At 47.9% G+C, this 23,522-nt stretch overlaps 1 protein-coding gene across 3 annotated transcripts; it reads left to right on the top strand.

The window, feature by feature from the left end:
- The first annotated feature begins 476 nt into the window (after positions 1-476).
- Positions 477-23,117, top strand: Exosc10 (exosome component 10). 3 transcript variants are annotated; one of them, XM_076861305.2, is made up of 25 exons: positions 477-689; positions 2,251-2,387; positions 3,322-3,445; positions 5,278-5,382; positions 5,923-6,088; positions 6,274-6,388; positions 7,604-7,679; positions 7,875-7,985; positions 8,278-8,421; positions 8,844-9,034; positions 10,214-10,370; positions 10,536-10,684; positions 11,152-11,202; positions 12,477-12,588; positions 14,287-14,337; positions 14,472-14,550; positions 14,653-14,759; positions 16,904-16,999; positions 17,229-17,303; positions 18,438-18,525; positions 19,521-19,594; positions 20,519-20,690; positions 21,283-21,344; positions 22,271-22,344; positions 22,979-23,117. In XM_076861305.2, exons 1-25 carry the CDS (start codon positions 579-581, stop codon positions 23,007-23,009), a joined length of 2,658 nt encoding a protein of 885 aa, XP_076717420.1. In that variant the 5' UTR covers positions 477-578; the 3' UTR covers positions 23,010-23,117. The 3 variants fall into 3 exon arrangements, with proteins under 3 accessions (XP_076717420.1, XP_076717419.1, XP_076717421.1); XM_076861304.1 differs by having other exon boundaries at positions 479-689; positions 22,268-22,344; XM_076861306.1 differs by lacking the exon at positions 477-689 and adding an exon at positions 889-1,483 and having other exon boundaries at positions 22,268-22,344.
- The last annotated feature ends 405 nt before the right edge of the window (positions 23,118-23,522 follow it).

Raw genomic sequence — 23,522 nt, forward strand, 5'->3', positions numbered from 1 at the left:
CTCATTCACAATAGCCTCCAAAAAAAAAAAAAAACTCAATTTTTAAAAAGAGGTGAAAGACCTCTACAAACTACAGAACACTAAAGAAAGAAATTGAAGACTTTAGAAGATGGAAAGATATCTCATGTCATTTTTTTAGTAACTGAAAGTGAAAAACAGAATGGTCGTATGGCTGTGATTTCATACGGACATAAAATGGGGAAGTTCTTAAGTTGAACAATCATAAGTCAAGGTCGTACAGGCTGTTAGGAGTGAAGGCCAAGGGAAAAGACACGATGCCTCAGGGGTGGGAGTAACTGCAGGCGCTGGTCTCGCGGTGAGAGCGGAAGGGAACCAGAGGTTGGCGGGAGCTGGCTTTAAATGCAAGAACTGAGTCCTCCGGTCCCGCCTAGGATCACAAGGTTGCTGGGATGATACACGGTAAGGCTATAGGAGTACGTGAACACGCCTACGAGACCTGACACTCCAGCTCAAGCTCAGGCCAGTCCGTGCTCGTGGACCGGGGCCCCTGCGCACGCGTAGAGCGCTAACCGCGCGTCAGCGGCACTCTCGCGAGAAGAGCCTTGCGGGCCAGGAAGATGGCGCCCCCCAGTCCCCGGGAGCCCAAGTCCCCGTCGGCCACTGGTGCCACCAAGCCTGATAGTGACATGGTGCTGCCGGGCTTCCCGGACGCGGACAGCTTCGTGAAGGTGGGTTCGCCGGCAGCTGCGCCCCCTGGCTGGGGCGGGAGGAGGCCGCGGGCCTGGGGAAGAGCCGCGCGCCACAGCCGAGCCCGATGGGGACCGGGCCGCGAACGCCGGCGCCTGGGACGCCGCTCTCTGTGAGCCCACGCGGCCCGGGGGCGGAGCTCCGGCTGCTTGTCGCGGGGAGGGCCTCTGGCCCTCGACCGGCTCCCGGGCTCGGCCGCGCTGCGCCTTCCGCACGGGCCCGCGGCCCCCTCGGAGGTGCCGCCTTGTCACCCCAGCATCCTTGCCCCAGAGCTGGGACGCAGTATGAGGCCCTCCCTGTGGGCACGCGGGACTCCTTGGAGTTACTTGTGTAGCAGCTCAAGTGGGAGCCGACCTCCGGCCAGGCTTAGGCCTTAAGGTGGCCCTTTCCGAGCCGCGGCACTGCCAGCCCGGCAAGTTTGCCACGGGGCCTGCGGTCCCCGCTCCGCCGTGTCTGACCTGCGGCACCGTCCACTGCACTTCCTGGCCCCAGCAGGCCCCGAACCGCGAGGTGTGGTCCCGGCGCCACCCACTACCACACCGCGACTTAATTTCCACCTCCTTTCTCATTTTTTGGCTGGCGGGAGACGTTTGTACACAAAGCTCGGAAAGCTGACATTTGGCCTACACGCGCCCGCCCCCTTTGTCGGTGACGGGTCATTTCTCATTACCCAAGAATTTCAGTAGAGTGCTGCTTGATAGCCACTGAGCCAGTTGTAAATCGGTCACCGAACGAGTCTGGAGGACGCTTGTATTGATGTTAGGTGTTCGTCAAGGTAAAAACACAGAAGCACAGTAAATCTTGTATAGAGCACATGGATTTGAACTTGGGTAATAATAGCATTGATGTGCCAGGTGCTGTGGGAGGTGATTTTATTAACTCATTCAATCCTCACAGCAACTTGTGGGGTAGATACTTTTTATTATGCCCATTTTTCTGAGGAGGAAACCAAGGTCCAAATAAGTGGAATAACTTAACCAAAATTACAAATCATAGATGGTGGAGCCAAGATCAAACCTGGTCCATTTTAAATATAAGTTATTTTGTCTTTGGTCAGCAAGAGTCCACATACAAGATAATGTAGCCTAGTGACGTCACAGCTGTCTTAGTGTGTGTATACTGGTGTGTGTGATGGTGAAATCACCTAAGGAGGCAGAGGGACACATGACTTTATATGGCTTTGTGTTGTTTTGTTTTTGCAGTACTAGGGATTGAACCCTGGGCCTCACGGTGCTAGGCAGGCTATCTACCACTGAGCTACATCCTAGCCCCTGTATGTGTATGTGTTTTGTCACCCCACAGTCTTTCAAGAACATTGGCTCCAAACTGGGTTCTTTGGTTCATTGAATTCTCACGGCCCAGAACAGGGCTGGGGGTAGAGTGGCACCAAGTGGGTTATTCATTGTACAGATAAGATTGGATGCCTATCGCTTCTCTTCAGTACTGGTACAACATGCTGTATGGGCATATCTTCCAACAGGGACTTACTGAGCAAATGCTGATCTTTGTTTTAAATGTGCTGTATCTTTGGGGTTTTGACAGTTCGCTCTTGGATCAGTGGTGGCAGTCACAAAGGCATCTGGAGGCTTACCACAGTTTGGTGATGAGTATGATTTTTATCGAAGTTTTCCTGGCTTCCAGGCATTTTGTGAGACACAGGGAGACAGGTTGCTTCAATGGTGAGTACTATATATTTTCTTGTATTAATGAAGGAAATGAAAACAAAGAGATGGATAATTTTTTTCTGAAATTTGTTTCTCCTCAATCATAGTTTTGTGCACTATAAACAACGATGAAATGTAAAAATGACACAGTATATTTTCATTAGGGAAATAATTTTTACTTTAACTTTTTTGTGTATGTGGTGCTGGAGATTGAACCCCGGGGCCTCATGCATGTCAGCAGATGCTTTACCACTGAGCTCCATTACCAGCCTTTTTTTCAATTTTATATTTTATTTTGAAATAGGGTGTTACTAACTTGCATAGGCCGGCCTTGAACTTGTTCTGTCTCAGACTTCTGCATAGCTAGAATTACAGCTGTGTACCATTGCACACAGCTTAGTTTAACTTTTAAAAAAGATATCAACTTTTGCACTTTTAGAGAGCAGATCTTTTTGAATTAACATGGAACTTGAAAATCAGTGTATTAGGACAGATAATACATAAACATTAATTTTTGTTTAACTATTGTGTGAAAAATTAGAAAAACTCACATTTGCCATGTTAAAACAATAAACACAGCATACATTATTAATATAGTATCATGTGACTGGGCGCAATGACACATGCCTGGAATCCTGGCGGCTCAGGAGGCTGTAGCAGAAGGATTGTGAGTTAAAAGCCAGCCTCAGCAAAAGCAAGGCGCTAAGCAACTAGTGAGACCCTGTCTCTAAATAAAATACAAAATAGGGTTGGGAATGTGGCTCAGTGGTTGAGTGCCCCTGAGTTCAATCCCCGGTGTGTGTACAAACACTCACATACATATATAAATATATGTACACATATATATGTGTACATATATATATTCATGTGTAAGAAGCTTTGAGATAAGTTTCTCCTTCAAATCATGAGATAAAGATGCACAGACTGACCTTAGCTTTCCTCTCCTTAGCATGAGTAGGGTGATGCAGTACCATGGATGTCGCAGCAACATTAAGGATCGGAGCAAGGTGACTGAGCTGGAGGACAAGTTTGATTTATTAGTGGACACCAATGATGTGATTCTGGAGAGAGTGGTGAGTACTTTGCCAGACACTTCACTGACAAATGAAGAGTGTTGTATGAAAGCAAGGAGTAACCCAGGCACCTTAGAAAATGAAAAGGAAGAGATTTTAGCATTTGGTATAGGAAATAACTTCTCCTTCTGATAATTGGCATCTTTTTCTTCAAAAGTAACAACAGTTGTCTTTAAAATATCACTGGCTTAAAAAAAAAGAAAGAAAAAATCACTCCCTGGGGAAACCTCTTTGTTTTTTTTTTAAGTGTCTATGAATCCATTTTTCTGATTTGCAAATTCTGTTTGTATTGCAAGAGAGGCAGCCTCTGTACCAGCCCAGCCAAAATTTAGTTCTTTTTTATTGTTTTTCACAATCTGCCTCTAACACCCCAACCTGCAGAATTGAAAGGAGATTCATATCTATCTAGGTCAGTATCAATTTATTTCAAAATCCACAGGAGAGCATATTTATAGAAATACTCACAGATCATTCAAGTAAGTCTAACCTTCAACCAGTGACAGCCCTGGAGATATTGACATCCTGCTCTCCTGTCCCAGGAGGTCATCTCTTCCCAGCCTAAATGCCCACAATCTTTTAGAGGAGTCTCACGTTTTATGACTTTAGGTCCTGCCATACTATCATCTGTCATGTGGGTGCATTTCTTTTAATAGTGCACAAACTGATTTTCTACGCCTGTTTGTGCACACTAGACAGGCTACTGTTATTCTCATTCTAACTAGTGTACTTCCCTTGGCACTCACCACTTCCCTGTACTGGGAACAAAACCCAGGGTTGTGTGCATGCTAGGCAAGTGCTATACCACTGAGCTACACCCTCAGCCCCTATATTTCTTTATTTAACAGACACAGTCCTCTATCTTTATTTTAGTGGCCACATTACATTGTGAAATCATATTTGGACATTCAGCCAAGTTCATAGCTATAGAAGGTCAATCAGGTCAGGAGTTAGTAATTACTGCCCTACCTGTCTGTGAACATATAATGCTTCAGTTGCTTGGTATAACTCCCTAATCACCCCACCTCTCACACAATGATGCACATTTGTGTGTGTGTGTTCACATGTGTGTGTGCATGGGGGGTGTAAGGCAAGTGCTCTACTTCTGGACCACAACCCCAACGCCCTAACTTTACCACTGAGCTACATCATCAACGTTTTTTGGTCTGGTTTGGTTTGGTACTGAGAATTGAACTCGGGGTGCTCAACCACTGAGCCATGTCCCCACCCCTTTTTTATATTTTATTTAGAGACAAGTTCTTGCTTTCTTGCTAAGTTGCTGAAGCTGACTTTGAACTCGCAATCCTTCTGCCTCAGCCTCCCAAGCTGCTGGGATTATAAGTATGCGCCACTGCACCTGGCCATCATCAACCTTTTTTACTTTAAAAAAAAAAAGTCTCTGGGCTAGGATTGTGGCTTAGTGGTAGAGCACTTGCCTAGCACATCTGAGGTATCTGGGTTCAATCCTTAGCACCATATAAAAACAAATAAATAAGATAAAGGTATTGTGTCCATCTATAACTTTAAAAAAATTTTTAAAAAAAAGTCTCACTAAGTTGCTAAGGCTGGCCTCAAGCTTATGATCCTTCTGCCTATGCCTCCCAAGTTGCTTGGATTATAGGTGTGCACTGTGGCAAAAAAAAAAAAAAAAAAAAAAGGTTATTTTTTGATTGACAAATAAAAACTGTATATACTTAAGATATGTTTTCATATGTGCATTGATACGTACATATTCTCTCACATAATTCTGCAAATAAATTTCTTAAAAATGTCAGGGAATTAACTTTGCTAACCTCAAAAGGAAGATACTAACCTAATATCTCATTTGCTCTTAGGGTATTTTGCTGGATGAAGCATCAGGTGTGAATAAGCATCAACAACCTGTCCTCCCTGCAGGACTACAGGTCCCCAAAACAATAGTGTCCAGCTGGAACCGGAAGGTGAGGGCATCATTTCAGTTTTGACGAGGGCCTTCATGGAAGCTTTTCCACAGGGCTCTTGCCCACTCGAATGTGTACTTCTGTCTGACTTGCTGGGCAGAGCTGGCACTGCCTCGTTTAGCTTGTTCTCATAAATATATAGAGCCTGACTCTACCCCTTCCACTTTGCACTCCTAGTCTCCCATGCACAGACATTCTAAATGAAATGAGTAGCTCTCAAAATGTTTTTATCTCCTTGGAAGACCATCAACTGGAATTTACTTTTTTTTTTTTTTCTGGTACTAAAGATTGAATGCAGGGGATGTACTACCACTGAGCTGCACCCCTAGTCCTTTTTATCTATTATTAAATTTGTAAGGATCTTACAAAGTTGCCAAGGCTAGCCTTGAACTTATGATCCTCCTCAGGATCAGCCTTCCTCTTGCCTCAGCCTCCCGAGTCACTGGCATTATAAGCATGCACTACCATGCCTGGTTATAGTTTGCTTTTTTAACTCATCAGGTTGCTGTGGCATAAGACATTTGTATGCATTGATCACAGGCAGGAGAATATGGCAGGAAAGCAAAATCTGAAACTTTTCGACTACTTCATGCAAAAAACATTATCCGACCTCAACTCAAGTTTCGAGAGAAGATTGACAATTCCAACACTCCATTTCTTCCTAAGATCTTCGTAAAGCCCAATGCTCAGAAGCCACTCCCTCCACGTGAGTATTGCATGTGCTGCTGTGTGTGAATCTTCTCTTCCATCTGATGCCAAAGGCAGCAAAGGGGTGAAGGTTTCTCTGCCTTCCTTTCTTCAAAGGGAGTCAGTGATACCCGGAAAGCTAGAAAAGACCTTAAGGTGTGTGTCCCTTTGTGATGGTATTTTTGTCACTGCTTGGGTCTCCAGCTCTTTCTAAAGAAAGGCGGGAACGCCCCCAGGACCGTCCTGAGGACTTGGATGTACCCCCTGCCCTGGCGGATTTCATCCATCAGCAGCGAACCCAGCAGGTTGAGCAGGACATGTAAGAGTTTGCCTGTGTCTAAGCCTTCTACTCAAATTTTTGCTTCATTTTCACTTGGTTTCACTTTTATAAAATGTGTATGTGAAAAAGTCAAACAGGTGGTTTTTTGCCTCATTCTCACACAAATATTAGCAACTGAGCATCCTGTTTGTGTTCACAGAGACCAACACAGCACTGTCCCAGGTAACCCTCACCAAGTACCAAGCAGTGGCAGGTACTCTAGCTCCCATTTGCTATGATATTAAAGATGCTGACTTCCCCGAGACTAGAACTGTAAACCCCCATTTTCTTCAAGTTGCCTTTCCCCCATGCTACCCTGCCTTTTCACAGGAGGGACTCACCTTAAGGTGAGGCAAAGAATAGGGTTGTTCACTGGCAGCATTAGCATCTTGCGAAAACTTCACTTCAAATAGATAAATGGGCAGGAATGCTGCTTAGTGGCAGTGTGTGCCTCACATGTGCAAGGCCCTGGGTTCAGTCTCCAGCATCAAAAACACAGCAAGAAGGTGCACACTTATAGTCCCAGCTACTTGGGAGGGTCACTTGAGCCCATGAGCTTGAAACCAGCCCAGGCAACATAGCAAGATCCCATCTCAAAAAAGGGAGAGAGAATAGACATATGGGCTTTGGCATAATGAAGTTGGCTTTGGCCTCTTTCTCACACATAGCCAGGGGCTGTTTACATTCATTCCTTGCCCCCTCTCTACACTATGAGGCCAGACTAAGTTGCTGGAGAAATAGAGGGAATGAAAGATAACTCTGCCCTCAAACTCACCACAGGCTTGGGGTGTTTATGCAAATACAGGAGAGAAGAAGGGGAAAAAACATTTAGCCCAAGGTCAACCAGAACATTTGCCCCACTCTCTCTCAGATCAGTTTATTTTTCCAAATCATAAGGAATTATGTATTTTGCATTTTTGTGTCATCTACAACACCAACCATCCAGTGTTTGCAAGAAAGTACTCCCATGTTCATCAAGTCTCGGTTCTTCAATTCTCCCTGAAGAAACAGACAAATTGTCCTATGGTCAGGGCCATCACACATTGCCTTATTTATTTGATGCTCATGAATTATCACTGCACCAATGATGCTTTTGCAAAGGGAAGGTAGTTTCACAATGCTTGGTTCTCACTTGTTTTTACATGTTGTATCAGAACAGCTTTTCCTTTGACTGATGGAATTAATCAAATGGTTTCTTTTTGTTTTATTGATTAGGTTTGCACATCCTTATCAATATGAACTAGATCACTTCACACCCCCAGAGTCAGTGCTTCAGAAGCCACAACCCCAGGTTAGTGCCTAGTTATAGTGATGTCAGAGGGGCCTGGGAAGAAGAGTGAAAGCAGATTATTTGATCTAATTTTGAGTTTCCTTTAATATGTTTAAAGTAGGGAGTTTAGGCCACTGCTTGGACTTATAGTTTGCTTGGTATTTTAGTGAGGGTGGTTTTAATATTCTTTTCTTTTTCTCACTGTACTTGCTCCAGTTGTACAGACCTGTAGAAGAAACACCCTGCCATTTTGTATCCTCCCTGGACAAACTTGTGGAACTCAACGAAAAACTCTTGAATTGTCAAGAATTTGCTGTAGACTTAGAGGTATCTTGTAATTGACCCTTGAGTGAAATTTTTACATTTTCGGGAATTCACTTACTTGAGAAGTAGGAAATTAGCACAAATTTTAATGGAATTTTTTGCTGCTGTATAATTGATTTCAAAATTGGTGGAGGAGGAGCTGGGGCATAACTCAGTGGTAGAGCACATGCTGATTAGCATTCACAAGGTCCTGGGTTCCGTCCTCAGCACCAAATATAAGTTAATAGATAAAACAGTTGGTGAAGGAAAGGCTAGCGGATACCATCCTCCCGTCCCCTCCCTCTCTCTGTCTTAGCACCACTCTTACAGGAGCTTCCTGGGACTCACCTGCCTGATGCAGATTTCCACCCGAACAGAAGACTTCATCGTGGACACCCTGGAGCTTCGCAGTGACATGTATATCCTCAACGAGAGCCTCACAGACCCAGCTATCGTTAAGGTCAGCTGGCCCTCTCCAGCTCCAGCATGTGAGGTGGGGTTGCAGTCTTTCAGCTAGAGCACACGGTTAAAAGAAATCATGTCATTTCCTGCCCTGCACATGCTAACTTCTTGTCTCTAGCTTGCTGCCACTTGGAGCCATATCAGGTCATGTTAGCAGCTGCAGCCAAGAACCTAATCCATCAGGATTGCATGGACTTGAGGACTTGCTTAAAGCCAATAGAGCTGCTTCAGCCTGTAACCTTGTATAATAGAAGTACAGACAAAGGCTGGGCCCCAAATTAAAGGAAGCATTTAAAACTACATGCATCTTCATCTCCAGGCTGGCCTCCAATCCCAGGCGCTGATGGCCTTGAGGCAGCTTTGTCTTCAGAGACAAGGGGCTTCTGTTGGTGTATCACATGGCGTTGGTTTTGTTTTCAGGTCTTCCATGGTGCCGATTCCGACATTGAGTGGCTACAGAAAGACTTTGGGCTATACGTAGTAAACATGTTTGATACCCACCAGGCAGCACGCCTTCTTAACCTGGGCAGGCACTCGCTCGATCACCTGCTGAAACTCTACTGCAACGTGGAATCAAACAAGCAGTACCAGCTAGCTGACTGGAGGATACGGTTAGTTTGCACCTGGCAGGATCGTGGGTGGGGTGGCAAGATCAAGGCCTGGGGTCCACTAACCTCTTGCCGGGAAGAATATGTTCATGTTACTGCTTTATTTCAAATGAGTGTATTAGACTTTTCCTGGGAGTTTTTTGCAACACAAATAGAAAAGTTTAGGATGGAAATGTGGAATTTATATCAGGTTGGTTGTTACACTTTGCTTCTTGGAAGTAGCGATTGAAAAAAGAAGCATGCCTTGTCAGCATTGACCAGTGCCATTCCGCCTTGTTTACAACTCTGCTGGCTCTAGCAGGGATGAGTTATCTCCTGAGGTGTGAGAGAAGACTCAGGTGCGCAGTTGATTTAGTAGCACGGGGTTGTAGCAGTTTTACCCTGCTTTCTGGAAACCACAGCCCCAGGTTTGATCATGGCTGGCTACCTCCCTGAGGTACCATGCCTTGTAAGTTGCCTCTGAGCTTCTCTCCATTTCAACATGTGTGAATTTCTAAATAGTAACAAAATTTATTTGGACCAACAAAGTTCACAAATGGTCTGGTGATGACATCACCTGTAATTCCAGCTACTTAGGAGGCTGAGGCAAGAGGATACAATTTAGTAAGGCCCTGTCTCAAAAAATAAAAGGGCTAGGGATATGGCTTGGTGGATAAGTATCCCTTGGTTCAATCTCCAGGACAAAAAAATATATATTTAAAAAGACTATTAGGTTCAGGAGGACATACAGCTGGAGAGTCACCTTAGGGCTGCCTCCCTTTCCACCTGACTGTTAAAGTAAAGGTTTGTCATATTAAGATGCAGGAAATGAGGCTGGGCACAGTGGCACACACCTGTAATCCAGCAGCTCAGGAGGCTGAGGCAGTAGGATCACAAGTTCAATGCCAGCCTCAGCAACTTAGGCCCTAAGCAACTTAGTGAGACCCTGTCTCTAAATAAAATACAAAAAAAAGCTGGGGATGTATGTGGCTTAGTGGTTAAGTGCCCCTGGGTTCAATCCCTAGTACCAAAAAAAAAAAAAAAAAACAATGCAAGAAATGTTGGTATAACCATAATAGCTGGCTTTAAAAGACTGTTTGAAACCAGAAGGGTTCAAGAAAGCCCTAGCATCCAGTGAGTAGACAGAGTGGATTGCTGTCCCTGGGGCAGTAAGCAGAACCAAGCCCTGTGTTTAAATTCTAGCCCTCTGCCTGAAGAAATGCTCAGCTATGCCCGGGACGACACCCATTACTTGCTCTACATCTACGACAGAATGAGGGTAGAGCTGTGGGAGCGAGGTGGAGACCAGCCTGTCCAGTTGCAGGTGGTGTGGCAGCGGAGCAGGGACATCTGCCTCAAGGTACACCCTCACCAGGCCCACACAAGCCCCACAGTCAGCGCTCACTTCTGATTAGGATCTAGTTCTCACTTTTGTTCTTCACATCTGTGACAAGAGCCAAACATTTTCAAGAGCCCAGGGCACAATTTTCAATCTATTGATCATTGCATATTTAACATTCTACAGAAATTTGTCAAACCTATCTTCACTGATGAGTCCTACCTTGAACTGTATCGGAAGCAAAAGAAGCATCTCAACTCACAGCAGTTGACAGCTTTCCAGCTGCTTTTTGCCTGGAGGGATAAAACAGCTCGAAGGGAGGATGAAAGTTATGGGTAAGGGAATCCAGAGTCCTTTAATCCTTTCTTCTAGGCCGGGCTTGTCTGATGACAGGAAAGGGACTTTGTAGCCCTAGGATGGAACCCAGGAGCACTCCACAATACTGAGCTACATCCACAGCAGTCTTTATTTACTCTTTTGAGACAGGTTCTCGCCAAGTTGCCCAGGTGGCCTTGCATTCACCCTGCTTCAGCCCACGGGTCTGTAGGGGTGTGATGTGAGCCTCTACATCCACCTGGACTTTTTTTTTTTTCTTTCTTCCACTCTGAAGGCTGGTTTTTGCCTCTGTGTTATAGTTCTGTGTGTGTGTGTGTGTGTGTGTGTGTGTGTTTTTTGCAGCCCTACAGATCAAACGCAGCATCTTGCTCATGCTGGGCAAGCACTCTGCCCCTGTGTCATGTCCCCAGCATCAAATGGAACTTACTAGCTGAATTTTTATGTTATCCCATGTGTTCTATTCCAGATACGTTCTGCCGAACCACATGATGCTGAAGATAGCCGAAGAACTGCCCAAGTGAGTCTGGGCTTGTGAATGTATTCCAGCTGTCTCAGTAGACCACAAGTCCTTCAGAGTTGGGCTTTTTTGTTTACTCTAACGCAAAGCTGTTTACTCAGATTAGTGTACTAAATTCAGAAGGTAGCAAGTCCAAGAAATGGAAAATTACTGCCCAAGAGCTGCCATGTAAGATCTAAAACTTCTAAACTGGAATTTTTTTTTAATTATTTTAATATTTATTTATTTTTTTTTTAGTTTTTCGGCAGACACAACATCTTTGTGTTTGTATGTGGTGCTAAGGATCGAACCCGGGCTGCACGCATGGCAGGCAAGCGCACTACCGCTTGAGCCACATCCCCAGCCCTAAACTGGAATGTTTTAATAATTACGTCTTATGTTGTGTTTGAGTCTCTGGCAGCTATAGCAGCCACTTACAGAGAAAGAAAAAAATCTTGAAAAGCCTCAGCTGTACTTTCTTCCAAACTAACACCTCATAGCCGGTCATGGTGGCATACACCTGTAATCCCAGCTACTCAGAAGGCTGAGGCAGGAGGATCACAATTTCTAGGCCAGCCTGAGCAACTTAGCCAGACTCTAAACAACTTAGCAAGACCCTGTCTCAAAATAAAACATAACACGTAAGGCACGGGGTTCATTCCTTAGCACCACATAAAAATTAATAAATAAAATAAAGGTATTATGTCTGTCTGTAGCTAAATAATATATTTTTAAAAACTTTAAAAGCGGCAGGTGCTGGGGATGTGGCTCAATGGTTAAACAACCGTGGATTCAATCCCTGGTAACCAAAAAAAGAAGACCTCATGTGTTGCTGTTGTTTGTTTTATATAAGGATTGAACCTAGGAACACTTTACCACTGAGCCACATCCCCAGACCTTATTTTGTATTTTACGACAGGGTCTTACTAAGTTGCTTAGGGTCTCAGCCTCTTAAATTGCTGGGATTATATATAGGTGTGCACCATGTGCCTGCAAGACCTCATGATTTTGAGCATTTTGTAATGTCACTTGAAGAATGAGTAAGAATCAGAATCCAGTCTGTTGCTCATCCTGTAGAGCTGAGAACCAGCAGTGCCAGAGTGTCTGTTTCCAGCTCTCCCATGTGTGGACTCAGGCCAGAGAGGGCCTAGTGTAAGCACTGGCCTGGCTGCCTTCCTATCATCTCTCTTCTGGTTCTTAGCCATGGACCCTGGCTTTTCTTAGTCATTATTCTCTTGGGAAGTCACTAAGGACTGTTTCTAAAGTGAGTTGAACATGTTCTCCCTTGTCTTTAGGGAACCGCAGGGCATCATAGCTTGCTGCAACCCAGTACCGCCTCTTGTACGACAGCAGATCAATGAAATGCATCTTTTAATCCAGCAGGCTCGAGAGATGCCCCTGCTCAAGGTAAGAATCCCAACTCAACAGGCTGTTCATCCTGCTAAGTAGGTGTGTCCTTTTGGATTTAGCTGCCTTTTGTGTGTGTGTGTGTGTGTGTGTGTGTGTGTGGTGCTGGGGATCAACCAGAACTTTACACATGCTAGACAAGCACTCTACCACTGAACTTCACTCCCAACCTGTGCATTACTTTATGATAGTCGAAAGATAAAATTCTTCCCAATACCACACATATTAAAAAGGAGCTAAAATTCATCCTGATCATTTTATGACCTTATCTCTGCTGATCTGACAGCCAGTAGCATCTAGTGACTGGGCTAGTTAGCTGTTGTAAGGCAGTTAATCTGGCAGAATGTGATGAGGTGGGGATCTCAGTACAGGGAGCTCATGTTGGAAGCCCAGCAGTGGCCCAGATGTTAAGAGAGAATGCTCTGAGAGTGTGTGGTTGTCACGGAATGGAAAGAACAGATATAGGAGGTAGCAGATCGAAAGATCAGAGGGACTTTGTAACAGGTGCCAGTTTTTCTTCAGCATGAAGTATGTAGACCTGTTATCTAAACTGAATTTGGGGCCTGATGAAGGTGGAATCCAAAACCATTTTCTCCACATTCAAAACCTAGGTGATTGGGAAGGTAGGAAGTGGGAATCTAGGGCTAGGGTAGAGCTTGGTGGAAGAGCACTTGGCCAGCATGTGTAAGGCCCTGGGTTTCATCCCCAGCACAGCAAAAAGAAAAGAAAAGAAAAAATCGGAGATTCAGAAAAAGAATATGTGTGAAGGAGAGGCTGAAGTTTAGACAGACTCGGGGAAAGTGACACGGCCCCTGCAACACAGGCATCCACAGGATGGTGAAGTGCAAAGTGCACAGGAGTAGGGACATGAGCATGTCTCGTGGGTCCTGGAGACATGACAGCATGTCTTGGTTTGAGGCTTTTTGTTTCACCTTTTTTTTAAAAAAAATATTTATTTATTTTTTAGATGTAGATGGACAATGCCTTTATTTCTATGCGGTGCTGAGGATCGAACCTGGGTCCCGCCTGTGCTAGGCGAGCGCTCTACCGCTGAGCCACAATCCCAGCCCTTGTTTCACCTTCTTAATTGGCTTTACCTTCCATTATGTGGTTGGGCAGCAAATCATTCCATAAAACAGCATGCGTTCTCTTGGTTTATAATATTGGGACAGTTTTCAATGTGTTGGCTCAGTAGTAATAGCAGCATGTGGTAGTTTTTTTGAAAGATAATTGGTCCAGAAAGACTGAAAATCAAAGAAGAATCTGAGCATGAACACATTAGCACTTGTCATGTTAAAATGTCTTTCTGGGGGCCAGGGGCTGTGGCTCATGGTCGAGTGGTTGCTTAGCAGGTGCAAGGCCCTGGGTTCCATCCCCAGCACCTCAAGAAAGAATATAAATGTCTTTCTTAGCTCTGCAGTTTGTCCAAGTAGAGGGAGCCCCAGACCGCTAGAGAAGACACTCTTGCACGCTCTTTGGAATCTTTCCTGTGGTGCCTCATCGTGATAAAGAGCTCTGTCCTTTAATTGCACGATTCCTGAGCACCAGATATCTGTAGTGCCAGGCACTGGGAGGGATGAGGACGCAGCAGTCTTTCTGGGTTCTAGAGAAACACGTCCCCGGGAACCACAGTCTGCGGGGAGACGTGTCCTCAAGCTTATGCAGCCTCCCTCACTGCCCCTTGTCTTTCCTCCTTAGTCTGAAGCTGCAGCTGGAGTGAAGAAGAGCGGGCCACTGCCCATTGTCGAGGTGGAGTGTCATTGCCTCTGTCCCCGTGGTGGGTGGAAGGGACAGCCATCAGAGTCCATGTACACAAACCTTACGGGCCAGCTCCTGCTGCTTCCAAGATTTACATGTGGCCTGCTGGTTTTGTTTTGATGCAGAGGTTGGAGAATGTTCTCTTTGGCCCTCATGACTGTTCCCATGCCACTCCAGATGGCTACCCAGTCACCCCCACTGCCAGTAAGTAGAAACCCCTGGGCTCAGGAAGAGTGGGGTTGGCACGGCTCAGAGCCGCTCTGCCTCAGGCCACAGGCTTTGACCTTCCTGACTTCATGCGGCTAGGGTCTGTGCCAGCTCAGAAACAGTCGGACCTCTTCACTAACCAAAAAGAGGAGACCTTGCTGGATACCAAATGCCTTCTCGCCACAGCCGTCATCACATTGTTTAATGTAAGTAACAGGAAGCTCCGGTGAGGTGAGGTAGCTTTGTGGGTATTGTGGGGTTCGTCCAGCAGGCTGTCTGCCAGGAGCATTCATACACCCTGGAGACTAACGCCAGAGTGAAATTGCAGCGGGAGAAGTGCAGGGAGACAGGGTTCCAAGGAGGTCCTTTGCAGAACACGCCGGGGCTTCCCCTCAAGGGAAAACTGCCCAGTAGGGGAGAGGGTGTGGCTGAGGTGACAGATGCAGAGCTTTCAGACACAGCCACCAGCAGGGGCTGCCCATCTCGATGCCTTGAGCAGGGGCATCTCTCAAGCCTACTGGATTAAAAGATGCATTTCATTGATTTGCTCAATCCCATCCCATGTTCCCACCTGACATGAACCCAGGCCAAATACCCAGCAGTGTCCCTAACACCTCCCTGAGTAAACCAGCTTCTCTGCTGTCTCCATCTTTCCAACTGCTCATGACAAAACCCTCTGGCATCCAAGGCTCCTCCTTCCTGTCACCTGCCACATCCAACTCACTGTCTGTCTAATCAAATATGGAGTCCGTGCTGTGTGCACCTTCCTGCCTGTGCCCAGCACTGTCTACATATACTCTCCAAGAAGAGCAAACTTTACCAGTGGTTTGCACTGTGGTTCCTGAGAGGAAGTGAAGTGCAGCTAAGGCAGGTCTGTGGAGTGGTCATAGCAGTTAGTGACACTGTTTTGGAGACTCCATGTCACTCACCTGTGGAGGGCCCTGTTCCCAGAACATGTTGAGCTGTGACGGGGAGCCTTCCTGCTCACACCCCTGGGCTCCTTGTTTCCACCAGTGATTGGAGCTCCAGGTTCCTCACAAAAGGAAGGCTGAGTACATGAGCTGGTCAGGATGGGTGAGTGTTCAAAAAACCAGAGATAAAAGCAGAACATGCAGGGGCAACTCTGGGCACCATAGCAGGTGGAGTACTGGGAACAAGAGATTTTTCAGAAAGAAAGAACTGAGAGAAGAATCTTGCCTGTTGGGTAAAGACAGTAATCAAGCTTGCCAAATGTTCAGATGACAAAAACTAAGTGGTATAGGAGGTTACAGGAGTAAATTTGTAGTCATCCCTTCATGCCAGAATGTTGGACAAAGCCAAGATGAAATGTCGCTTGTAAAATGTACTTACTACCTTGAACTTCACTTCCTTTTTAACGTAATTACATGAATTTAGATGGGATCTTGCTTTGGCAGCTCACGGGAAAAGAGTCAGGCTGGGATGTAGCTCAGTTGCAGAGCACATGCTCAATCCTGGGTTCAGTTCCCAGCACTGCAGAAGAGGGCAGGGAAGACTAGGAGCTTCAGTTGACCACAAGGTAGCATGAGCCGTCCAGAGGCTCAGCAGTAAGTGTGAGCACAGACTCCAGGCTGCATTGACATGGAAATGCTATTTAGTCAGAAGGGGCTGTGGTCTCCCTGGACTCTGCAGAACGGGGAGCATAATTTAATTGATTTCCCATAAAGATCCATAATTATCTTTCCTATGTCAGTTAACCTCCAGCCCGGCCTGCAGGTGCACACCTGTAATCCTTGCAACTGGGGAGGCTGAGGCAGGCGCATCACAAGTTCAAAGGCCAGCCTCAGCAATTTAGCCAGACCTTGTCTCAAAAAAGTAAAGAAAAGAAGACAAGAGAGGGCTGGGGCTGGGGCTCAGCAATAGAGCACTTGCCTTGCATGTGTGAGGCTTTGGGTTCGATCCTCAGCAACACATAAAAATAAAGATTTAAAAAAAAAAACAAAACATTGTAGAGGACCCCTGGGTCCAATCCCCAAGTACTACACACAAAAAAAGCCTTTAAGCTCTCGGACCAGGCAGGTGTCGGATTAAATCTTTGTCTTGCCACTGCTAGCCACAAGGCTCTGGAAGACTTCCGTAGCTGCTCCAAGCCTCAGTGAGAGGCTGCGAGACGAGAGCAGTACCTCGTGCCTCATAGGTTGTGGGGACACGGAAAATTTATCAATTCAGCAGATTAGTTTTGCAGCCCTACAAGGTGCTGTTACAGGCACAGGGCCTTGTACACAGGAAGGCTTAAAGGACTAGCTGATATTACTAATGTCATTATTGTTCTTTTTCTCTTGTTTGCATCCTGATGTCACATATGGTCATGGAGTTTTGTCTGTCCCTGTAGGAACCTACTGCTGAGGAAAATGGAAAGAGTCCATTAACAGTTGCACAGAAAAAAGCCCAGAACATAATGGAGTCCTTTGAAAACCCATTTAGGATGGTGAGTCCTGGCCATATGTGCTCCTGGCTGGTGTGCCTTTTACCTGAAAAGAAACAGCGGATCTCTGGGGAGGGAAGCCTGTGAGTCCAGTTGTCACTTGTCCTCAGCGTCCTGGCTGGGACTATGAGTTAAGGCCTTCTAAGTGACCCCAACAACAGTCCTGTGAGCACCCTGACTGGGCCCACGTGCCATCTCCCAGCAGTTCCCACGACTGTCTCCCTTTCCACAGTTCCTGCCTTCGCTAGAGCACCGGGGCCACATCTCTCAGGCAGCAAAGCTCGATCCTTCCTCGAAGATCTATGAAGTAAGTGGATTCGGCACCTTTTCTAAGTGCAATTCACAAAGAAAGGGGACTTCTTAATTATTTAAACTAGGTTTCTGTTTTAGAGAGGTTCCATGTGGATGGGCTTGAGATCTTCTGTGGGTGCAAAAGCCCTTTCTGTCTAAGCATTGCTTCTAGGAAGAGAAGCTTCAAGAGGTAGACTTCAGGCAGAATCTTGGAAACCTCTTAAGAAACAGGTTTTGGACTGGTCTGTGGCTCCTGGCATGTGGGAGGCCTAGGTTCCATCCCCAGCATTGCAAGAAAAGATTTTGTCTTGTGGTGTTCATAACTGAGATTTAAAATGTAAAAAATGTGCACAGCATTAACGTGCAGCTTGATGCAGTTTTGCACTGTGCGTCACTCTCAGCTCTTAGAGCTCAGCTGAAGCTTTCAGACTCCCTGCCTCCACTGTTTGGTGTGTTTAGCAGCATTGTGAATATGAGCTCCTGTGCTGGGCCCCTGCCAGGGACGTTAACTGAAAGCCCCTTCTCCCTGCGGAAGCCCCACTCTCACAGCAAAGGCCAGGCCCCCCCTTGGCGGCACAGATGTCAGCAGGTCTTGGCCATGGTGCCGAGGGTCCACCTACTGGTGTTGGAGTTGGGGGTCAGGTCGAGCTGTGCCTTCTCCCTTCTTCCTGCTAATTGTGGCACGAGCAGCTGGCTGTGCTTGCTGCCCTTGTGTGGCATCACCCTGATGTGTTCCAGCACCACAGCTGACAGCAGGTCACACAGAACAGTGGGACTTGCCTTGACTCCCAGCTCCACTACTCCCTGATCACGTCCCTCCCAAGGCACAGAGCCTCCCAGGCCTGTTCCCTTGCCTCTGAAGGGATGGTGGTGAGGTAGTTCCATCCCAGTGTGACGAAGGCATGGAAGGAGCTGCTGGGTGTGCAGCCTCTAGCCTAGCGCCGGGGATGCAGTTGCACTTTGTCCTTGTCAATAAGGATCTTATAAATAAAGGCCAGCAGGAAACTTGGTTTTTGTGTCCTTGGATGGGGAACTTCTGGCTTGGAACGTGTGGCGCTGGTAGGTCAGCATGCCCACCTCTGCCTCGTGGAGGAGGCGCTCTGATACGGCTGCGCTGGGAGTGTTTTTGCCTTGTCTGTTTTCATTATAGATCAGCAACCGTTGGAAGCTGGCCAGCCAGGTTCAGGTACAAAAAGAACCTAAAGAAACTGCCAAGAAGAAGGCAGCTGAGCAAACAGGTAGCCTCACTTCCTTGTAAACGCAGTGTTTGATAAGAATAGCCCTCGCACGTCAGGCACTTGACTCAGTTGTTCCACAAAGTGTGAAAGAACAGTGACCACGACAGGCCCAGCCCCGCCTCAGGCAGCCTGCCTTGGCAGGATGGACAGGAGATAGCAAATGTGTGTTCTGGGGAAAGCCAGGAGGTGCCTGCAGGAGAGACGAGGAAAGTGGTGCCGCCGCCACTCGGCCGTGGCTGGAGCAGGCAGCCTAAGTCCTGGAGCGATTAGGAGAAGAGGGTCTGGACCAACCTTGACCTCGCAGTGAGTCCCAGGGCCCAGGTGGCAGCTTCCTGAGCATTCTCAAGGAGTGCCAAGGCTGCCCATAGCAGCAGCACAGAGGCTGGGAAGAGGGGCAGAAGATGGGACCCCAGGCAGGGCATGGGAAAGACCCGCTTTCACCCTGAGTGGGTTGGGAAGCAGCAGAGGGGCTGATGTGTCACAGGTCCCTCATGCTGTCATGTTGCAGTGGGTTGTAGAGGGAAGGCGGGACCTGCTGGGAGACACCCAGGGACCAGATGAGCAGGAGGGGAGGGGTTGTTTGGACCCCGATATGCCCCATAGCAGAAACTCAGCCTTTGGCAGTGAGATGTGGCAGGTGACAGGAAGGAGGAGACTTAGATGCCGGAGGGTTTTGTCCTGAGCAGTTGGAAAGATGGAGACAGCAGAGGAGTTGGTTCAAGAGCGGAGGTTTTGGTTCTGGCCCTGACAGAGGGCTGTGATCCTACCCGGCATCCTCAGGGAGGTGTTAGGGACACTGCTGGGTATTTGGCCTGGGTTCATGGGAGAGGAGCAAGAAGGTGGGAACATGAGATTGAGCGCCCAGGTGTAGGTGAGAAGATCAGCCAGGCTGAGCCCGCTGCAGGGGCCGGTGGGCAGGAGGGCAGCTGTGCTCACCGCCAGGGCTGGAGAGCTGGCTCCGGGTCGGCAGCTCCACGGACTGTTCTTTCTTGCAGCTGCCCAGGAACAGGCAAAGGAAGAGTACAAAGCCGCAGCGGAGCAGGCCACCTCTGTGCGCCAGCAGGCAGTGGTATGTGCTGGCTTCTCTTACCTGTGAGAAACAGGACGCCCTGTTGCGGTCAGGCTCTCCCTGATCATCTGAGGAGGAGGGGTCCCCTGTGCATCAGAGGAAGTGGTGACTCCTGGCACCTTGGCTCCTCAGCTGGTGCCTGCCTCATCTCCCCTCAAGCAGGTTGATGCTGTCCTTTCCCTTAGATGGCGCCTCCTGCTACTGATAGCAAATCTGCCAGAAGGCCCTTCTGTGGGTGGCAGTGTGGCCCCGGGAAATGCTTCATTCTCACCACCCCCAGAGCACTCTGGAATTCTAACCCCTGCCTTTCTTAATGACTGACATCACTGTCCAGGTAGGAACTTGTTCCTGCTGGCACTAGCCAAGTGAGAGTGTCCTGAAGTGCCAGGCTGCTCGTACCCAGCCATGGCCTCTCCCCCCACCAAAGCCATGTTTAAATGATACAGGCAGCTGAGTCCCCAGCTGATAGAGATTGAGCCTCCCAACCTGATATCCAAATCTGAAATGCTCCCAAATCCAAACTCCCTGAGCAGGCACACGCCACCACAGGGGAACATTCCATACCTTCGAACCTTGGCTTGTGCCAAAAATCGTTTAGCATACTGTGTCCAGTCCCGTTGTGCTGTGTGCATAGGGGCATAGGAAGCACAGAAGAGGGCTGCGGGGGGGCATGCCTGGAGCTCTCTGCAGTAGGCTCACTCCCTCTACTGCAGAAAAGAAAATGAAACAAATGATTTTGGTGTTTAGACTTGAGCCCCATCCTAGGGTGCCCCATCATATAATGTGTAGATGTTCCCCCAGAAATCCAAACTCTACAACCTGTGGCCCAGGCATTTCTAGGCCCTCCTCACCTGTCACCGAAGCGGCAGGTCTTCCCCTCTCAGGCACTTCCTGCTTCCCTCCCTGGGTGTGCTCGCCCTGCAGCTAGAGCATGCTGCTAAGAAGAGAGAGCGAACAACAAGCGACCCGAGGACCCTGGAGCAGAAACAGGAGAAGAAACGACTCAGGACTTCCAAGAAGCCAAAGGACTCAGATCCAACAGCAAAAGATTTTACCCCTTTTGACTACAGCCAGTCGGACTTCAAGGCTTTTGCTGGTGAGGACAGGACTGGGGCCCCACTCTGGGACATCTGGCCATGCGAGGTGGGAGGAAGCTGTCCAGTGAAGAAGGCACAGTTTAGGCACAGCAAGCCCTGCCCAGGACGTGGCCGTGGCCAGTGACCGCCAGAAGCCCCCTTCCCCAGAACTAGCTCTCAGCCCTCCGTGTGACTAATGGCTTCGTCCTTTCTCACAGTCACTTGTGCCCAGAACACATACACACATACACACACTCACAGCTATTGTTGATTGAAAGCACCTGAAGCCCAAACTCCTGGCTCCCTCTAGCTGCCTCCAGGGCAACACAGCCCTTGGAGGAGCAAGAGAGCAGGACAGTCCACACAGGGACTTCATCAGGAGCCCCTGTCCCTGCCTGTGGCGCTGGATCTTGATGTCAGAGGAGCCACCTGCCCCTAACAGCCTGGAAACAGGTCTGTGAGAACTAAGCCTGGTCTCAGCAGCAGCGATTGGAAACATTAACTTATGTCATCGCAAAGCAGGTGGCAGGCTGGCCGCCAGCAGTCTGAACCCCGGGCGGGCCCTGTTGTAAGCTCCTTGCCTCAGCACTGGCCTCATCTCTTACCTTGCAGGAGACAGCAAACCCAAACCTTCCTCCCAGTTTGACCCCAGTAAGCAAGCCGTGTCTGGCAAGGTAAGGCCGCACCAGGAGCACTGCGCTCCCCGCAGTCTTGGTTCAGCCCCTCTGCTGAGAGGGTGCACCATCCAGCAGTCCTCTTCCTCTGTGACTTCTCCTGCTCCTTCCTTCCCAGGGGAGATGGCACCCAGCAGCTGCTTCCGCCATTTTTTTAAAGTGGCTGTAAAAGATGGCGTGCAGTTGTTTGTTGTCCCTTTTTTTTTTTTTTTTTTTTTTTTTGTGGGGTAGGGGGTTTACCAGGGATTGAATGAGGGCACTGAGCCACCCAACCCTATTTTGTATTTTATATTTTATTTAGAAACAGGTCTCACTGAGTTGCTTAGTGTCTCAGTTTTGCTGAGTCTGATTTTGAACTTGTGATCCTCCTTCTTCCTACTTCAGACTCCCATGCTGCTGGGGTTACAGGCATGGCTCCCACCCAGCCTGGTATGCAGTTTTTCTCTTTGCAGCCATGGGAATTTTTTTTTTTTTTTTTAAACCCAGGGGCACCAGCCCTTCTTATATTTTGAGACAGTTTTGCTAAGTTGCTTAGGACTTCATTAAGTGGATAAGGTTGGCTTTGAACTCAAGATCCTCTAGCCTCAGCATTCTGAGCCACTGGGATTACAGGCGTGCACCTCCGCGCCAGGTAGCCATGGGAATTCTAACATCAGGTCAGAAGCACCCCTTCAGGTGCCAGTATGGCCAGTGTGTACCCCCTGTGGGGTCCAGGCCCAGCGGGGCTGGCATATGGGAGCAGGGCTGTGCAGAGCCTCCTGTTCCTGCCCTAGCTCTGTCTCTGAAGTGCACAGGGGTGCCCACTGCTGGAAACCAGGGCTCACCCGTGTGCTGGGTACCCCCTCTCCCTAGCCATCTGAGTTGGGTGTTCTCCTCTGCTGGTCAAGGTTGTCCCCCACCTTCAACATCTCTTATCTTTTCAGAAGTGCTTTGCAGCCAAAAAACTGAAACAGTCAGTGGGAAACAAAAGCATGTCCTTTCCAACTGGAAAATCAGACAGGTATGTGGAAGCAGCCAGGCGCGGGCCCTGGAGCCCAGCAGGAAAGCACCCTCCCTGTTGCACTTGGGTACCTGCAGCAGAGCACAGCTCAGAGGGCTTTGTCTAGAAGAGCAGAGGCTTTCTCCACAGCCAGGCCTCTCTTTGTCACTTGAAAAACAGGAGGGGACGTGATTTGCTGTGTGCCACGTGTCATATGGCCACTTACTGCATCCCAGCATTCAGACCCCTTATTCTTTGCTCTTTCCTGTTTAGTTTCCTGAGGTCACCTCAGAGCAAATATGTATGAAATTTTCTTAGGTCAGCCTGTTTCTTGGGAAAGAAAGAAAAAATTGGCAAATGTGGGTTGTCATTGCTGAAGAATGTTGTAGTTAAGAGCGTGAAATCCAGATGATACTAGAGCAGTACCTGAGGTTGGGCCCTGGCACAGGAAAAATTCTGCTCAGGACCTCTGCCATCGCTGTGGGCCCCGCACTCTGCCCCCGCCACCCCACTGCCATCCAGCTCAGTCCCCAGGGCCCAAGCAAGCCATTCTTCAGTTCTGCCTTCTAGAGGGTTGTATGTTGTATAAAGCAGCTGAGACTCAACTGTCAGCCGCTCTGGAAGAAGTAACTCTGTTTTCCTACTGTCTCTGCAGAGGCTTTAGGTACAACTGGCCAAAGAGATAGTGCTGGAAGAGACCCTTGGGACCCCAGGGACTGGAAGCACCAAATGGTGGTGCTGCTTTTATATAAACGCATTTTTAAACCATTAAAACTAATTCCTTCTGGAAGAAAGCTGATTCCTGACTCTTCTTTTGCTGCCATCATAGCCCTGGCAGGAAGGACAGGCCCCGTCCCGTTCACGCCACCACCCTCAGCTGTCCGTGAGAGAGGAGAGTGCCCTGAAAGGTCACTGTGATTTCTAGAGAAAGCCAGAACCCCCAAGGGAGTAACACAGGATAAAAGCCTGTGACTCAAAAGAGTGAGGTGTTGCTCACCTTAGGAGGGTTCTGTGGGCCTCTGACTCCTATCTGGGCTTTGGGATAATGTGGGTGAAGCTGTGGTATGCCGCTGCAAAGAGGGGCTGGAGTGCCCTGGAGCCAGTGTGGCTTCTGGAGAACTTGATCTCTGTTCCTTTCTCTTCCTTTAAGAAAGAAAAAATAAATTAAAAAAAAAAAATAAAAAATAAACTTTTTGTCT

This window comes from Callospermophilus lateralis, chromosome 7, assembly GCF_048772815.1.
Source record: "Callospermophilus lateralis isolate mCalLat2 chromosome 7, mCalLat2.hap1, whole genome shotgun sequence".
NCBI lineage: Eukaryota > Metazoa > Chordata > Mammalia > Rodentia > Sciuridae > Callospermophilus > Callospermophilus lateralis.

Coding starts and splice junctions, on each gene's coding strand:
- Exosc10 (XM_076861304.1), top strand. CDS start 579: ATGGCGCCCCCCAGTCCCCGGGAGCCCAAGTCCCCGTCGGCCACTGGT. Junction 2,388..3,321: donor GGAGACAGGTTGCTTCAATG/GTGAGTACTATA, acceptor TCCTCTCCTTAG/CATGAGTAGGGTGATGCAGT. Junction 7,680..7,874: donor TTCAGAAGCCACAACCCCAG/GTTAGTGCCTAG, acceptor TACTTGCTCCAG/TTGTACAGACCTGTAGAAGA.